This window comes from Elgaria multicarinata, chromosome 8 (genome assembly GCF_023053635.1).
Source record: "Elgaria multicarinata webbii isolate HBS135686 ecotype San Diego chromosome 8, rElgMul1.1.pri, whole genome shotgun sequence".
Classification (NCBI taxonomy): domain Eukaryota; kingdom Metazoa; phylum Chordata; class Lepidosauria; order Squamata; family Anguidae; genus Elgaria; species Elgaria multicarinata.
The window spans coordinates 9365684-9386345 of NC_086178.1; the positions used below are offsets into that span (position 1 = coordinate 9365684).

At 47.0% G+C, this 20662-nt stretch overlaps 1 protein-coding gene across 1 annotated transcript in view; it reads left to right on the forward strand.

The window, feature by feature from the left end:
- The first annotated feature begins 11693 nt into the window (after positions 1–11693).
- The window catches only part of LOC134402396 (cytochrome P450 2J6-like), a 95816-nt gene continuing 86847 nt past the window's right edge, over positions 11694–20662 (forward strand). Inside the window, exons 1-2 of the mRNA XM_063131824.1 lie at positions 11694–11864; positions 19395–19557. Coding sequence (XP_062987894.1) covers positions 11694–11864; positions 19395–19557 — 334 coding nt within the window. The remainder of the gene's footprint in view (positions 11865–19394; positions 19558–20662) is intronic.

Below are 20662 nucleotides of genomic sequence, written 5' to 3' on the forward strand. Positions count from 1 at the left end.
TCCAGCGAGGGCGGAGTGCACGCTTACCTGTCCCTGACGGCACACTGGTGGGCAGCCGTGGGGCAGGAAGGATCCAGCACTACAGGGACTGGCAAGGAGGGCTACTGCTGGGCCCTCCTCCACACGCAAGTGATGGACCAGTCCCACACGGCAGGGGAGATTACGGAGGCCATGAACCGCATGGTGGATGGGTGGCTAGCTGGGCAGAAGGTCACCCGCGGTTACATGGTCACGGACGGGGGAGCCAACATGGTGAAGGCGGTGCGCGACGGCGGATTCGAGGGCGTCCGCTGCATCGCGCACGTCTTGAACCTGGTGGTGAGGGATGGCCTTGGGATGGGCAGCAGCAAGCCCAACCTCGGTCCCCTGTCCGGGATCCGTAACCTCCTGGAGAGCTGCAGAAAGGTGGCAGGCCATTTCCACCACAGCGTCAAGGGCAGTCGCTTGCTGCGGGAGAAGCAGGAGGAGTTGAATCTCCCGCAGCACAGGCTAGTGCAGGATGTGGTGACACGCTGGAACTCCACCTACCTGATGCTGGAGCGGATGGTGGAGCAACAGCGTGCCATCCACGACTTGTTCAGGGTCAGGGACATGGGCGTCCACCACCTGGGCAAGCAGCAGTGGGACGCCATGTCCCAGCTGGTGGCGGTCCTCAAGCCGTTCCTGAACGCCACCGAGACCCTGAGCAAAAGCTCTGCCCTCCTCAGCCAGGTGATCCCTGTATGCAGGCATCTCCAGAAACAGATGGGCGACTTTCTGGAGTACAGGGATCCCGTCACCGGCAGGCGCTTCGAGCCCGAGGTCCGCGAAGCGGTGACTAGGCTGAGGGACGGCGTGACGCGGAGGCTGGAGCCCATCCAAACCGACAGGGTCCACATGTTGGCAGCCATGTGCGACCCTCGTGTGAAGGATGGGCTTTGTGGGCCAAATAGCAGGCAGCACTGGGTGGAAACGCTGGTGGGCGAAGTGCGGGCGGCATGGGCCAAGAGGGTGGGGCAGAGTGAGGCAGAGGAGCAGGCCACCCCTCCCCGCAGCAGCACCAGCAGCACCAGCAGCAGCCTCACCTGCATCCCTCCCAGCAGCAGCACAGGCGAGGGGTATTGGGAAGAGGCTCTGCACACCGTGTTTGGGCAGAGACCCTCCCCAGCCACCAGCCAGGATGACGCTGCAACCACCGTGCAGCGTTACCTGTCAGAGCCCATCGAGGACTCCTCCATGGACCCCCTGGCCTACTGGTCATCCCGTTTTCAGATTTGGCCGGACCTGGCGCGGGTGGCCATGGATCGACTCAGCTGCCCACCCACCAGTGTTCCAAGCGAGAGGGTGTTCTCTATGGCGGGCGACATAGTGACCCCTCACCGCTCTCGCTTGGAGCCGGACTTGGTGGAGCAGCTGGTCTTTCTGAAGGGCAATCTCCCCCTGCTGGGATACCCCACCCTCAAGCCCTCGTGGGAGTGACAGGCAGGCTCCCTTTAATTCCACCCCTCCTTGGGTTGGCAGGCACACTACAGTTCAGGCAGGCTGGTTTTTTCTCTGTAGGCACTAGGCAGAGTTTGTCACCGTGCGTGTGTGTGACTGACTGTGAGGGCAAAGCACCGCACTTGAGTTCATTTCATTTCTGTGGCGTCCGGTACAGCTTAGTCAACTCATCCGGATAGTTTTCCACCCAGTTCCAAAAGACTCCATTTATTTATTTATTTATTTATTTATTTATTTAATTAATTACATTTATATACCGCCCCACAGCCAAAGCTCTCTGGGCGGTTTACAACCGTTTGTCCATGATTGACTGCACGTTTAGGTGAGGTGCAAGCAGGGGGCAAGGCAATGCCTGGCACCACCACCACCACTAGCCAGGCTGCCTCTCTCCAGCAGTCCACGGGTCGCCCTTTGGAGTGCCCTGGGAGTGGAAGACGTACTCCCTGATCCAGAAGTATGGTTTTTTGAGAAGCAAACAGGCGAGTCCTCGCCTTTGAGAAGCAACCTTTCACTTGAACTCACGGAAGTCATTGACTTCAGCACAGCCACTACATAGAGGCTGTGGACCTCTGGGTGACTCCATCAGTGTGCTGATTTTGAGAAGCAACCTTTCACTGAAACTCATTCACTTCCCCAATTGAGGGTGAGGGAGGTTACACTCCAGCAGTCCACGGGTCGCCCTTTAGATAGCTCGGGGATCAAATGGAGTCCTTGATCTGTGTGCTGATTTTGAGAAGCAACCTTTCACTGAAACTCATTCACTTCCCCAATTGCGGCTGGTACTCCAACAGTCCACCGAACGCCCATAGCACAGCCACTTAGTGCATAGGGACAGTTTAAGTTTCCTCCTGAGAAGTGAGCACTCACTTCAACTCATGACAGCCATTGACTTCACCACAGCCACTACTGCGGATGCTGTGGTCCTCCAGGATGTGGGGATAAGTAGCAGTCGCTGGTCGAGCTTCTCTCCCCAGTCTCATATGGAGCAATTTTGAGCTCTCACTTCGACTTCAAGTTCAGACACTTGAGCACAGCCCCTACGGTGGAGGCACAGCTGGCCGTGCCTCTCTCCCCAACCACTGACTGCACAGGGACAGTTTAAGTTTCCTCCTGAGAAGTGAGCACTCACTTCAACTCATGACAGCCATTGACTTCACCACAGCCACTACTGCGGATGCTGTGGTCCTCCAGGATGTGGGGATAAGTAGCAGTCGCTGGTCGAGCTTCTCTCCCCAGTCTCATATGGAGCAATTTTGAGCTCTCACTTCGACTTCAAGTTCAGACACTTGAGCACAGCCCCTACGGTGGAGGCACAGCTGGCCGTGCCTCTCTCCCCAACCACTGACTGCACAGGGACAGTTTAAGTTTCCTCCTGAGAAGTGAGCACTCACTTCAACTCATGACAGCCATTGACTTCACCACAGCCACTACTGTGGATGCTGTGGTCCTCCAGGATGTGGGGATAAGTAACAGTCGCTGGTCGAGCTTCTCTCCCCGGTCTCGTCCCACCCCTCTTCCGCTGTAACCCTGTCTTTGAGAAGCAAGCTGTCACTTCAACTCATGGACTTCCCCTATGTGCGGGTGGTACTCCAGTAGTCGACCGATCGCCCATAGCACAGCCACTTAGTGCGTAGGGACAGTTTAAGTTTCCTCCTGAGAAGCAAGCTGTCACTTCAACTCATGGACTTCCCCTATGTGCGGGTGGTACTCCAGGTGTCCACCGATCGCCCATACCACAGCCACTTTGTGTGTACGGACAGTTTAATTTTCCTGAGAAGTGAGCACTCACTTCAACTCATGGACTTCCCCAATTGCGGCTGGTACTCCAACAGTCCACCGAACGCCCATATCACAGCCACTTAGTGCATAGGGACAGTTTAAGTTTCCTCCTGAGAAGTGAGCTTTCACTTCGACTCATGACAGCCATTGACTTCACCACAGCCACTTCTCGGTGGATGCTTTGTTCCACCAGGATGTGGGTGAGGAGGATTAGTTGCAGCAGCTGGCCGAGCGTCTCTCCCCAGTCTCGCAATTCAAGTTATCTGAGAAGTGAGCTTTCACTTCGACTCATGGACTTCCCCTATGTGTGGGAGGTACTCCAGCAGTCGACCGATCGCCCATAGAACAGCCACTTAGTGTGTACGGACAGTTTAATTTTCCTGAGAAGTGAGCACTCACTTCAACTCATGAAACTCATGAAAGCCATAGACTTCCGATGCAACCTCTCTCTCCTCAGTCTCATCCTCTTCCTCTTCCCCTTCTGCTGTAACCCGTCTTTGAGAAGCAAGCTTTCACTTAAACTCATCATTCACTTCCCCAACTGAGGGAGGTAAAGTCCAGCAGTCCACGGGTCGCCCTTTGGAGTGCCCTGGGAGTGGAAGACGTACTCCCTGATCCCGAAGTATGGTTTTGAGAAGTAAGCTGTCACTTGAACTCATGAGCCTCTGTGCAAAAGCTGTCCTTGTGTGTGTGGTTGTGAGTGTTACTGCAGCTGCCTGTCTCGCTGCGAAAATGAAACAGGCAAGTCCTCGCCTTTGAGAAGCAACCTTTCACTTAAACTCATGGAAGTCATTGACTTCAGCACAGCCACTACGTAGAGGCTGTGGACCTCTGGGTGACCCGATCAGTGTGCTGATTTTGAGAAGCAACCTTTCACTGAAACTCATTCACTTCCCCAATTGCGGCTGGTACTCCAGTAGTCCACCGAACTCCCATAGCACAGCCACTTAGTGCATAGGGACAGTTTAAGTTTCCTCCTGAGAAGTGAGCACTCACTTCAACTCATGACAGCCATTGACTTCACCACAGCCACTACTGCGGATGCTGTGGTCCTCCAGGATGTGGGTGAGGATTAGTCGCAGCAGCTGGTCGAGCTCCTCTCCCTGGTCTCATATGGAGCAATTTTGAGCTCTCACTTCGACTCCAAGTTCAGACACTTGAGCACAGCCCCTACGGTGGAGGCACAGCTGGCCGTGCCTCTCTCCCCAACCACTGACTGCACAGGGACAGTTTAAGTTTCCTCCTGAGAAGTGAGCACTCACTTCGACTCATGACAGCCGTTGACTTCACCACAGCCACTTTGTGTGGGATGCTGTGGTCCTCCAGGATGTGGGGATTAGTAGTAGCCACTGGTCGAGCTTCTCTCCCCGGTCTCGTCCCACCCCTCTTCCGCTGTAACCCTATCTTTGAGAAGCAAGCTGTCACTTCAACTCATGGACTTCCCCTATGTGCGGGTGGTACTCCAGTAGTCGACCGATCGCCCATAGAACAGCCACTTAGTGTGTACGGACAGTTTAATTTTCCTGAGAAGTGAGCACTCACTTCAACTCATGACAGCCATTGACTTCACCACAGCCACTACTGCGGATGCTGTGGTCCTCCAGGATGTGGGTGAGGATTAGTCGCAGCAGCTGGTCGAGCTCCTCTCCCTGGTCTCGTCCCACCCCTCTTCCGCTGTAACGCCCTCTTTGAGAAGCAAGCTGTCACTGAAACTCATGAAAGCCATAGACTTCCGAAGCAACCTTTCACTTCAACTCATTGACTTCCCCTTTGAGAAAAAGCTAAGCTCCAGTAATGCACCGTTTTTCCGTGGGACAGCTCTCTTTCGAGAAGCTGCACTGCATATGCAGCAGTGCCATGGCTTTGAGAAGCCGAGACCCATCCCAGCCACCGGGAACCGGAGGAAAACTCCAGCAGTCCACGGGTCACCCTTTAGATAGCTCGGGGATCAAATGGAGTCCTTGATCTGTGTGCTGATTTTGAGAAGCAACCTTTCACTGAAACTCATTCACTTCCCCAATTGTGGCTGGTACTCCAACAGTCCACCGAACTCCCATAGCACAGCCACTTAGTGCATACTAGGGACAGTTTAAGTTTCCTCCTGAGAAGTCAGCACTCACTTCGACTCATGACAGCCATTGACTTCACCACAGCCACTTTGTGTGGGATGCTGTGGTCCTCCAGGATGTGGGGATTAGTAGTAGTCACTGGTCGAGCTTGTCTCCCCGGTCTCGTCCCACCCCTCTTCCGCTGTAACCCTGTCTTTGAGAAGCAAGCTGTCACTTCAACTCATGGACTTCCCCTCAGAGAAAAAGCTAAGCTCCAGCAGTCCACCGATCTCCCGTAGCACAGCCACTACATTTCCTGAGAAGTGAGCTCTCACTTCAACTCGTCTTGTAGTGCGCCCGCCGAGTTGAGCACAGCCACTACAGTGGAGGCGCCTGCCCGCCTGCCTGGGAGCCATCCTTGTGAGGTAGCTGGATCTGCTGGGACTGACTCCCCCACAGATCTATGGCTTACTTGTGCAAGGTACCAGCTTTTCTGGGCCCGCCAACCCATGCCTGCCTGCCTGTCTGCCCGCCTCCCCCGGGGTGCTGCTGTGGTGGGGCATCTGCCAGGACTGACTCCTCGCCTGCTCTGCCCGCCTGGTGCCTGGGAGATGGGCTTTGCGGTTCGTGGCCAGCACCCTCCGGCACGCTTGCTCCCAGTCGTCCTCCTCTGTGCCCCTCAAGGCGTAACTGCTGGCTTAGAAAGAAACAACCAGCCATCTTTGCCTCACTTTGCGCCCACTTATGGGTTGGTTTGCTATGCGTTAGTGCTCAAGCCATCCTTGCGGCACTACAATGCATGCTGCCTGCCTGCTTTCCCTCCCTTCTCCCCTTCCCGCCTTGCAGCGATGGTGTATGTGTCTTGCTTTGACTAAGGGGAGAAGTCCTTCCTGCGCTCACTTAGACTTTATCAAATTCAATAATCCCTTTTTCAAATGTGCCAGAAGATTTAGGGTTATCTCGTGGCATGTTGGGATTGCCTTGGAACTGGCCCCATTGAGCTGTCTGCAATTGCAACTTTAAATCCCTGACATACTGGAGTGTTCAAATTTCAAAAGTTCCCCTAACATCAGGGGATGATGGGATTGCCTTGAAACTTGGTGTCCATGGGGACACATGGGTAAGCTGTCATGGGACCAAAGGATAGGTTTCTAACGTGCAAATTGACGTAGTTGTAGAATGGGACTTGATTTGGGGTGAGTTAAAAAGTTTAAGCCGCGCCAAAAATCAGGGGATGATGGGATTTGCTTGCAACTTGGCGTGCATGTGGACACATGGATAAGCTGCCCTGGTGCCGAGTTTGAGGTTTCTAACATGCAAATTGACGGAGCTATCCCAAGGGGTGTGAATGGGGTGCCCGATTTTCATAAATTCCCCAAAAATCAGGGGATGATGGGATTGCCTTGAAACTTGGCGTGCATGTGGACACGTGGATAAGCTATCATGGTGCTGAGTTTGAGGTTTCTAACGTGCAAATTGACGTAGTTGTAGAATGGGACAATTTGGGGTGAGTTAAGCCATGCCAAAAATCAGGGGATGATGGGATTTGCTTGCAACTTGGCGTGCATGTGGACACATGGATAAGCTGCCCTGGTGCCGAGTTTGAGGTTTCTAACATGCAAATTGACGGAGCTATCCCAAGGGGTGTGAATGGGGTGCCCGATTTTCATAAATTCCCCAAAAATCAGGGGATGATGGGATTGCCTTGAAACTTGGCGTGCATGTGGACACGTGGATAAGCTATCATGGTGCTGAGTTTGAGGTTTCTAACGTGCAAATTGACGGAGCTATCTAAAGGGGTGTGAATTAGGGTTATGGGAGGTGCGTTAGAGGGTAGAGCCGCGCCAAAAATCAGGGGATGATGGGATTTGCTTGCAACTTGGCGTGCATGTGGACACATGGATAAGCTGCCCTGGTGCCGAGTTTGAGGTTTCTAACATGCAAATTGACGGAGCTATCCCAAGGGGTGTGAATGGGGTGCCCGATTTTCAAAAATTCGCCAAAAATCAGGGGATGATGGGATTGCCTTGAAACTTGGCGTGTGTGTGTATACGCCCATGAGGTGTCATGGTGCCAAACGTGAGGTTTCTAACTTCAACGGAAAAAAAGTTGTTTACTTTTTTAGCTTTCAATGCAACCCTATGGGGGGGCAAAAACGGAGCTCCGGATCCGGATCCGGAGCTCCGAGCGGAGCGGAGCGGAAGTGGGCGGAGCGGGGGCGGGGCGGAGCGACCCGCTCCGAAAAATGGCGGATCTGCAAGTGAAGCGGAGCGGGGGGTCCGTGCACACCCCTATTTTTAAGACAAGGCCAAAACATTTTGTTGTTGTTGTTTCATTTTTAATTTTAATGTATTCCTCCTCCACCCCTTATTTTTCCAACTTGGATTTCTGTCTCTTCGAAACGTTTACATACAGCAGTCATAGTTGTGGAGGGACACAACACTGGGAGTGTGTCTCACCAGCCCCACACCACATGCACACACTTTCCCTCCAATAACCCCCAGCTGCTCTTTGCTCCTGGGAGGAAAACATGTGTGCACCTGCACGATAGTATTCTCACACAGCCACTGTGTGGCTGAAGCAGATGTCTTCTAGAGGGACAGGGGTTGGGTAGGCAGTAGTAAAAAAATGAGGAAATAAATGGTACCAAAGAACGTACTTGATGAAAATGCGCCCCCTTCCCCATCTTCGAAAGGCCCAGAAGAAGAAATGCCTAATTTTATCACTGTCAGCCTTGCCTTGGGTAGGGGAAAGTCAAACCTACTTTCCTCTACGGGGAGGCTCAGAAAAGAAAGACAAACATGCAAGCTGAAAGTAGTATTTTTTATTGGCTCAACAGTTCCATCACTGGCTAAAGTTCATAGAAGTTTGGTTTCTTTTGGATGCTCTGATAAAGTGCCTTAAACATGGATTAAGAGATTAAGTACAGTCTTGTAAAGCCCCAGTGGATGGAGAAATTGCAAGTGCATCTCCTCTCACACACAACTCACCTCATGCTCTACTACTTGGTCTCTGCTCCTATAGTTCTCCTTCTGCCTCCTGAAACTTTGAGTCATTCAGTGGCTCTCCACTCCAGGACAGCCCTGCCTATTCTCCCTCAGTTAGCTGCAATCATGGTTCAAGCCAACTTTTGTGGCTGTCCTAACTGAGCTCTTGCTGCAACCAGGAGGGATAAGGATGCATTGGTTAGCCCTCTCGATCATGCACAGAAAAAATTCGGCATTTGCGCATAAACATCAAAGTCGGGATGGGGATTTCTTAACAGAGAAGTGAGGAGGGAGACATTTGCAGTAATTAGTAAGTTATTCTAAATGCATTTATATGTTTATGATGAGCTACAGCGAGGAACAGCACAGGTTTGATAAGGATGGGGAGAGAATGTGAGCTCTGTTATAGCATCTGGATTGAGTTTGTTCACTCCTTCTGGCAGCTGCAACCTGAACGTCCTCAGCGGGCTGGTCAAGAGGATGAAGACTTCAATCCTTGCCAGCTGCTCTGCCAAACACACCTGAACCCCTGTGGAGAAAACAAAGGAAGGACAGCCAGTGAGCAATGGCCTCTTCTGGAACAACATGTGCATCTAAGACAGGAGCGTGTGTTGTTAGCCCTTTCCCCACATCACACCCCAAAGTAACCCATGTGGAACTGTTGTACAGCATACAGCATCTTAAATTAAACAATGCGGATCGCAGGGAATGAGACTGAGAAAGAGTATAAGACCATTTCTATATGCGGCTGTTAATCAGCTGTTAGTTTGCTACATCCACTTTTGGTTTCATTGAAGAACTGAAATCTGAGCACTATTTGAGCATTGTTTTCTTTTGTACTTTTATGCTACATCACCTCTCAGTGGCACACTGCTGTAGCTCAATAGCACAAATGCACAAGAAGAAATTGTGCTTTCTTTCACTTTCACAATTAAATACTGCACTTCTGTTGCTCAAAAAGAAACCTCACCTATAGCGCTGGTTAGTTACAGAACTGACTGGAAAGTCATATCATCTTCTGGAGAATCCATAATTAACTGTGAGTAGTGAATGACAAGGGCATAATAAATGCTTCATGTAAGAAAAGCTTTATGAACTGCTTGCAGCCAGAGCTGACACTTCCAGGGCAGTAGTTTGACTTTATACAAATACTGTAGATTCTCTCATGGAAAAAGAAGAAACCTCCATCATCCTAAAATTGAATTTAATTTATTTTACAGCTGTTCCTAACTAACACAGAACAATGAGAAATATTCTACATGTCAAATGGGAGAGTAATTCAGTGATTATTCCGCAACAATCATTGTCCAAATTCCAACACTAACAAGGCACTCCTATACAGATCTAATTTGAAGTAAGGGAACTACTGTCTGGTAACTGCGTAAAAAAAAAATCATAACCTAAATGGAGCAACTGTAGCTTTGTTCTTTGAAAAGGAAAACCTGATGCATCTCCTTCAGTGTTGAAATTTGTGAGAAATATGTTCAGAGTTTGGGTTCAGGCCAGATTTAATTGCATCTAATGAGAATAATTGGGATTGTTTCAGCCTTGCCTGAAAGGAAGTCAGGTGATATTTCTTGGATATAACCCAGAAAACATGTCTATAAATCACAAGCTGGTTTGGATTTCTGCATTTACCTGCCACAAAATGCCCATCCTTGTCCAAAAAATGGTTTGGGTTGAACTCTTCAGGAGTCTCCCATCGCTCAGGATCAAGAAGAACAGAACGCAGATCTGGAACAATATATGCACCCTGCAAGAAAGGAACATTCGACAGAGAATGAAGTCAGAACAGCACCGTTCAGGATTGTTCAGAACTTTCCCAAGTATGGATCATTGCAACCACACATACTTTTCTCGCATCTGAGGATTCACTCTGGATTGTGCATCTGATGGGTTTACGGATGACTGACGAATCCAGTTGGAGAGTGGATCTTAATGAGTCCCCCTCTGCCAGAACCTTGTTCCATCTTCTGCTAGCTGACCTGAGTTGCAGCGGTTTTGGCCAGGTAATAGATTTTCAGTGCTTCTAAATTTGCATAAATTAAAGCTGCTATTTGCTCAAATTTACTTGATTTGCATAATTTGCAAAAATTTCATTCAAACCTTTTCCTTTTTAAAAGCTTCTTATGCAACCAATGGCAAGTTGACTCATACCCTGTAATGCCCATTTAGAGAATTCCCTCAGAGCATTCATTCATTCATTCATTCATTCAAGTTATTATATTTCCAAACCATCCCATAGCTGAAGCTCTCTGGGCAGTGTTCAAGATGCCCAAATCTTTCCCCACCCCAACATCCCCCTGGGATGGTGCCAACAAGTGAGGAATCATCTTGCTGTTTGGTTTTACTTTTATTGGGTGGAGGGGAGACGGGGACGCCTGGCTGTGTACTTGCAGTTGCCTGCAGAAGCAGCTTTTCAAAGGGAAGGGGAGGAATTAAGCTGCCAGGTGTATTTATTTATTTATTTATTTATTTATTTATTACATTTTTAAAACAACCAACAGTTTAAAAGCAGGTAGCCACTGCTTTTCTTCAAATCCTTTCAACCCCTCCTTGAAAATAACCAGATTGCCCCTTTCCTAGTTGCAATCGGGGCACGGGAGGAAGTGGGATTAGAAGTGAGGGTGGAAGTATCAGTTTGGACCTAGATCTCCGATGTCTTTTCTATAATAAAGTCTGAATGTTTAGAGCTGTAACTTTGAAAACTTTCAGATTTGTATTTTTGAACCCATACGAAAGGAATTCAAAGTTTCTGAAGCTCTTTACTCCTGAGATACAGGATTGCGGCCATCACTGCTTTCCATAAGAACATAAGAGCCATGTTGGATCAAACCATCAAGCCTTGGCCCTTTCTACACCTAAGGATTATCTCAGGAAAATGGAGGGATTGTCCCTGCCTGCTCCCAGGATCCCCTGTATGTCATTTGCATGCACAGGGATGATCCCGGGACGATCCCGGGGGGAAAAGGCAAGTGTAGAAATTACCTCTATTGAAAATGGGGAGCACCAATGAGCACCAGCAAAGAGTAAGTAGGGAAATCAATCCTATGCACATTTTATCTGAAATATGTACTTCTGAGTTCAGTGGAGCTTACACCCAAGTAAGTGTATATAGGACCTTAGCCATAGTACATTTGTAGTTAGCTTCATTTCTCCTTTAGTGTCTGGCTTCTAATGGCTCAGGTCTGAGGGTGGCTGGTTCTCCTCCTCCTTTTACCTTAAGCATCTGAGGCTGTATCCTCTGCAGTTGCCACTGGTGCTGCTATTGCATTTGCTGCCGAATAAAGCCTTTGCGAGCGAACGCCATCTCGAAGGAAGGAAAAAGGAAACCAGGGAAAGCGGAGTTAACATATGCAGACATCTTAGCAACAGTCAAAGAGAAAGAGAAGGCAGGAAAATGATGGGGATATGGGCATTTCTGATTGCTCTGCTGGTGGCTCTTCTGATTTTGGTCTTCCTGAGACAACTCTGGACGCGCAGACACTACCCTCCCGGGCCTCTTTCCCTTCCTGTCATTGGAGGAATATGGCGAATTGGAATTAGAATTTCTGAAGATCTTGCCATTAAGGTACTTCTTTAAAAATATTTTTTCAATAACTTATTAAGCTGAGAAAGAGATGGAGTGTAGAGAATTTTGAATTGTTTCCTTTCTGTGGTGACTATGGACAACAGAGTTGTGTTAATACAACATTGTGGAACAAATGTGATATGAAAAAGTATTTCAATATTATTTTTAATTTTACATATATAATTCAAAGTCAGGAGTTGGTTAGCCTTTTTTCACTATCTTCCTGCTGACTAATTCTCATGAAACAAACTTTTTTTGGAAAGCTGTTGGCACATGTTCCACAAGTAACAAATGTTTTCACAGTAATTCAATATTTATGTCTTTTAACTGTGATTTGATTTTTCTCCACGAACTGTGCTTAAGATTTATTTGTATACTATTTTCAGTCCAAAGGTTATCAAATTTGTAAACAGCATATTAAAGTACAATACAATGTAACCCTATGCGGCAGGGTCTTGCTATTTTATTGTTTTACTCTGTACAGCACCATGTACATTGATGGCGCTAAATAAATAATAATAATAATAATAATAATAATAATACAATGATGAATGTATGTGAAATATAGAAGACCTCAGGATTATGCTTATCAGAAACTAATAATATCCCTTGTCATCTAAACCACTGATAATTTTACTGGTATTATGCTATCTATGGATCCTGTAGCAAATTTACTTGTACTCACATTTATCAGTCCAGTGAGGATTTCCAGGTCTCATGATTCCACTGATTATACACCGAACGCTCTTCTGTCTGGTTTCCTTTCCAACAATGCTCTTTTCTTATCTTTTCATTAAATGTCATCTCGATTCTTTGAGTTCCAGTTCTTATGTGGCCAAAACAATGTGCATAAGCAGGAGGCATCAGCTGGCATGGGGGAGCCCCAAATTTCACAGAAGTACAAAAAATAGTTAGAGGGGAAAAGGGAGAGGACACCAAAAAAGCCCAATGAAGACTGAACATGCTCAGAAGCCACTGCATGCTTACTGAGTATTGTGGCAAAGTGGGAAACTGAATGGGAGGGTGGTTGGAACGGATTATCCTGAACAACTTTTTGTTGTAGGGCCAACTTGTATTATACAATTTCGAAATCCGTGCTTGTATAACCAGCTGAGTGCACAGTATCATGTCTAATAAAATGGGTTAGAGAAAGACATACTGTAGCTCCAATTGGCACCATCACTAAAGGAGAATGCAATGTGCTTGTTGTGGGTGCAGGTGAGTTACTTGTGATTGAGAGTGTGCACATTACATTGTTGGAACAGGTGCAGGGCGTTCCTTTCATTCCTATAATCTCTGGCAATAATGACCAAGACAGCATAGGCGTACACAGCTCATTTCATTAGGGTGTGCACTTCAAAGGACCCGATTGGAGTTGAGGAGGAGAAAGCACACTTTCTCACCCTCCACCACTACTCCAATCTGGGCCTTAATGTCCCAATTGGTGCAGTGTGTGTGGGGAGAAAGTATCCTTTCCCCTCTTGCACTCCCAATTAGAAAAGTGAAGTGGGCAGGAAAGTTCATTTTCCAGGACCTCCGGAAAGTGTGTAGTTCCCCCAGGGATGCCAATGGTACTTTCCTGTCCTCCTTAAAAGCAGTGGGTGTGGGAAAGCAGAGACAGCCCCAGGAAATTAGGATGTGCCTGGGCACACCCAGAACATCATGTGTAAGACAAGACAGCCTTTCTTAAGTTGCCGCTGATGTGCCAGCTGATCCCTCTTGTAGAGAGTAAGCATCTTGCTACATTTATGTTTTTCTAATTCTAACCTGAAGCATTAACACCTCTAATGTGCTGTGCAAGGAGCTGCTCCTGGAAATGCTTTAAATAAAATCTCCAACTCATAATTTCATGGGTGTTAAGAAGAACTGACATAAACTCACTCCTCCAGACTCACAGCTGGCTTCTGGTGCTACTTCAGACCTTTTCGAGTGTTTCATTCCCTGGGTCCGATGTAGATACGTTTAGGTCTCTTTATGATCAAATATTTCCATACTATATTAAACCTGTTCTTCTTGTTGTTTCATTCCTGGATGCTCCAAGATATCTTTTGAATATTTTTGTCTACGGACAATAGTGGCATTGTACCTCCACTATCAAAATTATTTGCATTAGGTCTGCATGGACTGAGAAGAGGATGCTGCACATACGTATTGTGATATTTGAGAGACTTTCTTTCTCCACTACCCCATATACTTAAGACAGATAAGTTTATTCAACTGAATTAAGCAAATCGGTGACAGGATGCAATCAACAGTGTGATCCTATTTGTGTCTGGTCAGAAATAAGTAGGGGTGTGCATGGACCTCCCGATCCGCTTCTTTTCCAGATTTACTTCCAGATCGGGTCCCCTCCACTCAACTCTGCTCCGCCTATGGTCCGCTACGCTTCACTGTGGAGCTACGGATCCAGATCGGAGCTCTGCTTTCCCCCCATAGACTTGCATTGAAATCCAGAAACGCTTACAACTTTTTTTCTGAGAATGTTAGAAATCTCAAGCTCAGCACCATGATAGCTTATCCATGTATACACATGCATGCCAAGCCTCAAGTAAATCAAAACATCCCCTGATTTTGGGGGGATTTTTGAATAGTGGACACCCCATTTTCAGAAATGGGATTAATTCTGACATTTTGACAGATAATAACTTGGAAGCAGATGCCATCTAGATCTACATTCATGGCATGTTTCAAGCAAATCCCATTATCCCCTGATTTTTGGCGTGGTTTTTCCCTTTTAACTCACCCCAATTCAAGTCCCATGCTAGAACTCTGTCAATTTTCATGTGAGAAACCTCAAATTAGGCACCATGACACCTAATTCATGTATACATTTGCTTGCCAAGCCTCAAGCAAATCCAAGGCTCCTCTGATTATTGGGGTATTTTTGAAAATCTGACACCCCAGTATCTCAGGGATTTTTAAAGCTGCAGACAGCTCAATGGGCTTTAATCATGGCCATTTCAAAGGAAATCCCAACATGCCATGAATTGGGGAGTAGACAAACCTAAATATGAATCTTCTTCCACACTTGAAAAATGTATTTGGAACTTCAAAAAGTCTAAGTGAGCGCAGGAAGGACTTACCCCCTGAGTCAAAGCAAGACACACACAAACCATCCCTGTGAGGCAGGCACAGAGAAGGACAGGCAGCACAGGGAGCAAGCATGCCAGAGGCTTGTGGGGTTGAACCACAAAGCCCATCATGTAGTACAGCTCCCAGGCACCAGGCGGGCAGAGAGACAGGCAGAGATATGCCATAGATCTATGGGGAAGTCAGTCCCAGCAGATGCCCCAAAACAACAGCACCCAGGCAGAGGAGGGAAGGCAGGCATAGAGCAGACATGTCTTTGGGCACAACGAATTGAGCCAAGGATTGTTTCAAAGCCAATAATGCAAACCATCCTGTGAGGTGGGAGCAGCACAGAGAGATGCCTTTTCTTTTGCATCCCATAACTAGGCGGCTAGGAGGATAAGAGTAAAGCTTTGTGATCCTTGCTTCAGAGTTGATTGACTGCACTGTGATCACAGCCATTATTAAACAACAACAAAATAGTAATGTTAATAATAGCAGTACAACAACAACAACAACAACAACAACAACAACAACAACAACAAGGAGTTGAACCACAATGAAAGCCTGCTTGACTTCACTGAAGAGGAAAAGCCAGGAGAGCTTGGGCTTTGGGGTGTATAAATGTAAAATGTAATAAATAAATAAATAAACAAAGGAGAGGTGGAATTAAAAGCAGCAGTGTTGCTGAATAAACAACAAGAATTTTTTTTTTTAAAAAAAAGGCTATGTCTGTCTTTTACCAGTAAGAGGAAAGTGGACGTGCCCAGGGGGAGGGTGAATTATGCCAATTTGACTGGCCCTAAGTAAGTACCAGTCTTTAAGAAGCTACCTGACACTTCAACTCAGGACAGGCAGAGCTTCTCCACTGGTTAATCTTTGGAGGGCTCTGATCACCCTCCAAGGGCAGGAGTGTGTGCACTGAGCACGTCCACATGACCTAGGGGACCTCATCCCCTTGCACCACATCTATTCAGTTGTTCACCAAGGTTAGGGTGGGCAGCAGTGCTGTGTTTCCTATCTGTTATTTATTTGCTTAGTATATGATTTAAGGTTGTGTTTGTGCATTTGGTGGGGCTACTGTTTTAAAAAACACTGGGAAAAGTCCGTTCAGTGACTAAGAAAGAAAAGTTTCCCAATATCCCAAGTTACTAAGTATCCCATTTTGCTTATCCCCCCCTTCAACTTTGGGATTGGAGGATGCCTCATCAGGTGATCATGATTGGGAGTTGAATCTGCCTCTCAGCACTTCAAAAAGGTACCTCTCCCGCTTTTTTTACCCTATTTTTTTTAAAAAAAATATAGCAACCAAACCGCAGCACACAAAGTGCTGATCATAGGCTCAAAATGACCCCCACCCACGACTCTCTAAGCACAGCGAGTTTCAAATAGATAGCTTGAAAAAAAAAAGGTATCCACTAATCTTTTCTGCAATGCAATCCTTTGGCGAAAAAATCCAAAATGGCGGGCAGAGCGCTCTGCGAAAAGAGTAGTGATCCGCTTATAGTTGCTTCTCTTTGCCATGCTTCTCCAGCACTCTGATTCGCTTCTCCTCTGCCTCAAGTAGAGGTGGATCACCCCTGTTTGCTGTTGCTTCTCCGATTCTAAGCGAAGCGGATCACACCCCTAGAAATAAGCTGCCCTTTGTTCAGTGGGGCTTATTCCCAGTGAAGCGTTTCAAGGATTGAAGCTTACGAATATCAACTATTTAACAAAATACAATTGATTGTACAAACATAGTAAAATCAATAATAAAATTAACCATCTGTGCTTTAGCTTATTAAACATCAAGTTGTTGTGGCCAATCAATTTTCATGGCGCTGTTCAGAATAAAACAAACAAGACAATCTGCCATTTGGCTTACAATCTAAAATCACCATAACAGACAGGGGAGGGAGGGGAAAACCAATAGGGGTAGGGGTGCTTCTCCTGATTGTGGTTGTTTTTGTCCGCCACCACTGTTGCCCCATCTCGCTTTTCCTGTGCTGGCTTCTGCTTTTGCACATAATGCAGATCAGCCAGCCAGCCGGGTCTTTAGTGCATGAGATCTCGGCTGGGGCTGGAAGTCTTACCAGAATTCTCACGAGACTTCCAATTTCCTTGTGGAGAAGGCCGGGCCGATGGGGAAAAGAATGCCAACATGAACCGCAGGGCCATTCACACCCATTTTACTGGTGATTTGCCCTCAACTCCGGTTGGTCCGGTGGGCCTTCTTTTCCTGGAGGAGTCTGGACTTCTCTGGTGGGTATGGTCACGCTACTGTTGGGTGACCATATGAAAAGGAGGACAGGGCTCTTGTATCTTTAACAGTTGTATTGAAAAGGGAATTTCAGCAGGTGTCATCTGTATATATGGAGAACCTGGTGAAATTTTCTCTTCATCACAACAGTTAATGCTGCGGGTGCCCTGCCCTCTTTTGAATCTGGTCACTCTAGTGTAGCTCCTGCAGTTTTAACTGTTGTAATGAAAAGGGAATTTCAGCAGGTTCTCCACATATACAACTGACACCTGCTGAAATTCCCTTTTCTGTGCAACTGTTAAAGATACATGAGCCCTGTTCTCCTTTTCATATGGTCCCCCTAGCTACTGTGTTTCAAAATGGCAACATGGGAATGATACCACAAGTACCTCAAGAGAGAAAGGAAGCTGAAATTGCTTGAGAAGGTTCAAATTAGCACCCCAAGGATTCTAAGAGTTTGTGCTGGAGGCATGCTCCTTTTGAAAGGCCCCCACAGTGTGCACAGCCATAATATTAGGTGTGCTTCAGAACGGCCATAGAAAGCATTAAGCTGTGACAGGCAGCCCCACTGAAAAGAAAGGGATCCAGCAAACTGTTCATGGAGGTACAAAATAGCACCCTAAGGATCTTCAGAGTGTCTGCTGAATGAAAGCACTTTCAGGTCGGCAACCTCCTTGCGCACAGCCATACTATTCTTCCAAATGGCTATAGGAAAGTATTGGGCTATGACAGACAGCCACACAAAAAAGAGAGGGAGCCCTAAAATGCCTGTGGAGGTTTGAACTAAGACCCTAAGCAGTCTAAGAGTCTCTGATGGATGGATGCTCCATTGGAATGGCCCTGTCCACGATAAGAGCATATAACTTCAGAGAACTCAGCTTAATTACTTGGGGTTTTGTTACTGGGCAGTCTGCCCAGAATAAGTTGGGAAAATGGCCAAAGAAAGTCCAAGCAAGGTTAAGCTTATCAAAAACAAAATAGCTTTTACTGGTAGCAGCAAACACATTCATAAAACAGAAGCACTCTAAAATAGTGTGGTTTTAAAAAAAAATTCATGCAGCAAAAGGTAAAGCAAAAATCTGTTTAAACATGAAGTCTAGTCCCAGCAGGACATGGGCTTACACACAAGGCAAAGTCCATAAGCCAGAAGCGTAAGCAGAATTCACGTCGTTGATGAAACAGTCCAAGTCAAAGAATCATGGCATGGATCACGGCAAGACAAGGCTCAGAGTGTCAGGACAAGGCTTATTGTTGGAGTGCTCAGATAAACTCTTACAAACTATGCTGGCAAACGCTGCTACCTAAATACCAGCCTAATTGTTCACAGCTGATCTCTGATCGCTCAGCGTTTATCTGCAATACGCCTAGACCTGTGCAGTGACCGCTTCTCAGCTCTGCGCTGCTGAAATGCTGGTGCAGTTATGTCCCCCTCTACCACCTCCTCTGCCACTGTACTGGCAGGAATGTCCGCCTGCCCATTCTCCAGCTAGCTAGTACCTGCCTCTGGCTCAGTCAGGGGTCCTTGTAAGCCAGAGCACCCTGCTGTAGAGGTCTTGGACTCAGGCTCTCTTCCTTCAACCTCCTCATCCCCAGAATCAAGCTCCTCCAACCCATGGTACCTTACAGGCCCCCACATTGCACATGACTACATTTGGTCCCTTCAGCCATCAAAATTGTAAAGTACTAAAGATTTTGGTGTTGTTGAAAAAGCCAGTGGGGCTTTCACAGTGGGGTATCCTACTGAGGTGCGAGGCAGGCTGGAGTAGAGAGTAAACAAAATAGGTTGGGAATACATAAGGAAGGGTGGAAGAAGGAATATTCCAGGAGAATGAAGTAGGAATCTGAGGGAGAAAGTGGCAGGGGCCATAGTTCAATATGGCAGAGCTCATCCTTTGCATGCAGAAGGTCCCAGATTCAGGCCCTTGCTGCTCCAGGTTGGGCGAGGGAAGAATCCAGCCTGAAACCCAGGAGTTTACAGCCAGTCAGGGTCAACAATACTGTGCTAGATGGACCAATGGTCTAAGTAACTATAAAGCAGCCTCCAATGTTCCTATATTCCTAAAGGAAAACTAGGAGAGAGAAGGCAGAGAGGAGAGGTGCTGCACATGGTCCCAAGCTGCAGAGGTGAAGTTCTGAGGAAGGCTGGTGTTCATGTGTTAACTTGAAATAATCTGGTTTTTTGATTGCCATATTTCTGTTCTCTGTTTCGACCCAAATGGCAGATAGCAAAGCAATATGGAAATATTTGCTGTGTGTGGCTAGGACATCAGCCTGTGATAGCTATGTCTGGATTCCAAGCTGTGAAAGAAGTGCTGATCAACCACGCAGAAGCATTCTCTGAGCGACCATCGTCTCCTTTAGTAAAAGCTGTAGGAAGAGAAAAAGGTAAGTTGGGAAGAGTAAAAACTTGTACTGCTCCTTTTTTCTAGAGAAAACCCTATGAAGTTTCAGTCTACTGGAGATATTGTTAGCAGGTGAAATCAGGAAATAGCAATTCAACTGTATATACAGTTGTTAAGAGGATTGCGACATAAATGGTAAAATAGAGCATGAGGTGCTGGAAGCATTTATTGTTTCAGTCTGTAAAAAAAAAGGAAAGGAAAAAGGTCAATCAAGATAGAAGTGATGACATCTACAGAGTAGCAACTATTATTATATACTCTGATGATAAAAATCAGCAATCTCTTGATGACACTCTTAAAGTTGTCATATTTAAAACCTCCAAGGGCAGCAGCGTTGCATCATTTTGGGAGTATCTTGAACCAAGACTAGTGATGTTTATAACAAAATAATCCTTATGACTGCATGTGTTGAGGGCGAGCTCTACGGCGGCATGAGGAGCAGGGCGTAAAACGCTCTTGAGCTATTTTAATCTTGCTAAGCTTTTAAAAACTTTTTCTACTTTTAAAGTTGTGGTTTTAACTCCCCAACACTGGGCTGCTTAATTGGGCTTAACCTTGAGATGGTTCTCTTCCCCGGAGGTCTCTATGTCAATGTTTTTGCTGACTTTCAGTAATTTTGAGACAAGCCAGTCATTCGGGCAGAAAGTACACCAGAGAAAGTATTGTCCTCCCCCATACCGGCGGAGTGGGGCGGTTCTCCCACTTCCACGTTGGTCACACAGTTGCAGCTCAGGACAACGGTGATAAGAATACTTATCTAAAGAACACAAATACTTTGTCTTCAAAAAGAAGAAAGTGATTACCGACGCCACGGATCCAGTAGGAAAAAGTATCTGCTGTCAGTAACCAAACAAACGGCTAATTAAAGATGCCTTCAAACAAGCTAAGAAAGCCAGACTGAGATTTTGACTATCACTGGTCTGTACTGCCTAGTATTGTAAACGTTAGGCATGTGCTCCGCTCCGATTAGAAGCGTAGAAGCAGGAGCGAATTGGCCTGCTCCGCCTTGCCCAGAGGCGGAGTAGAAGTGGATCGTGGACCCCTAGAAGCAAGGCGAAGAGAAGCGCCCATTTTCGGAGCGATCCTCT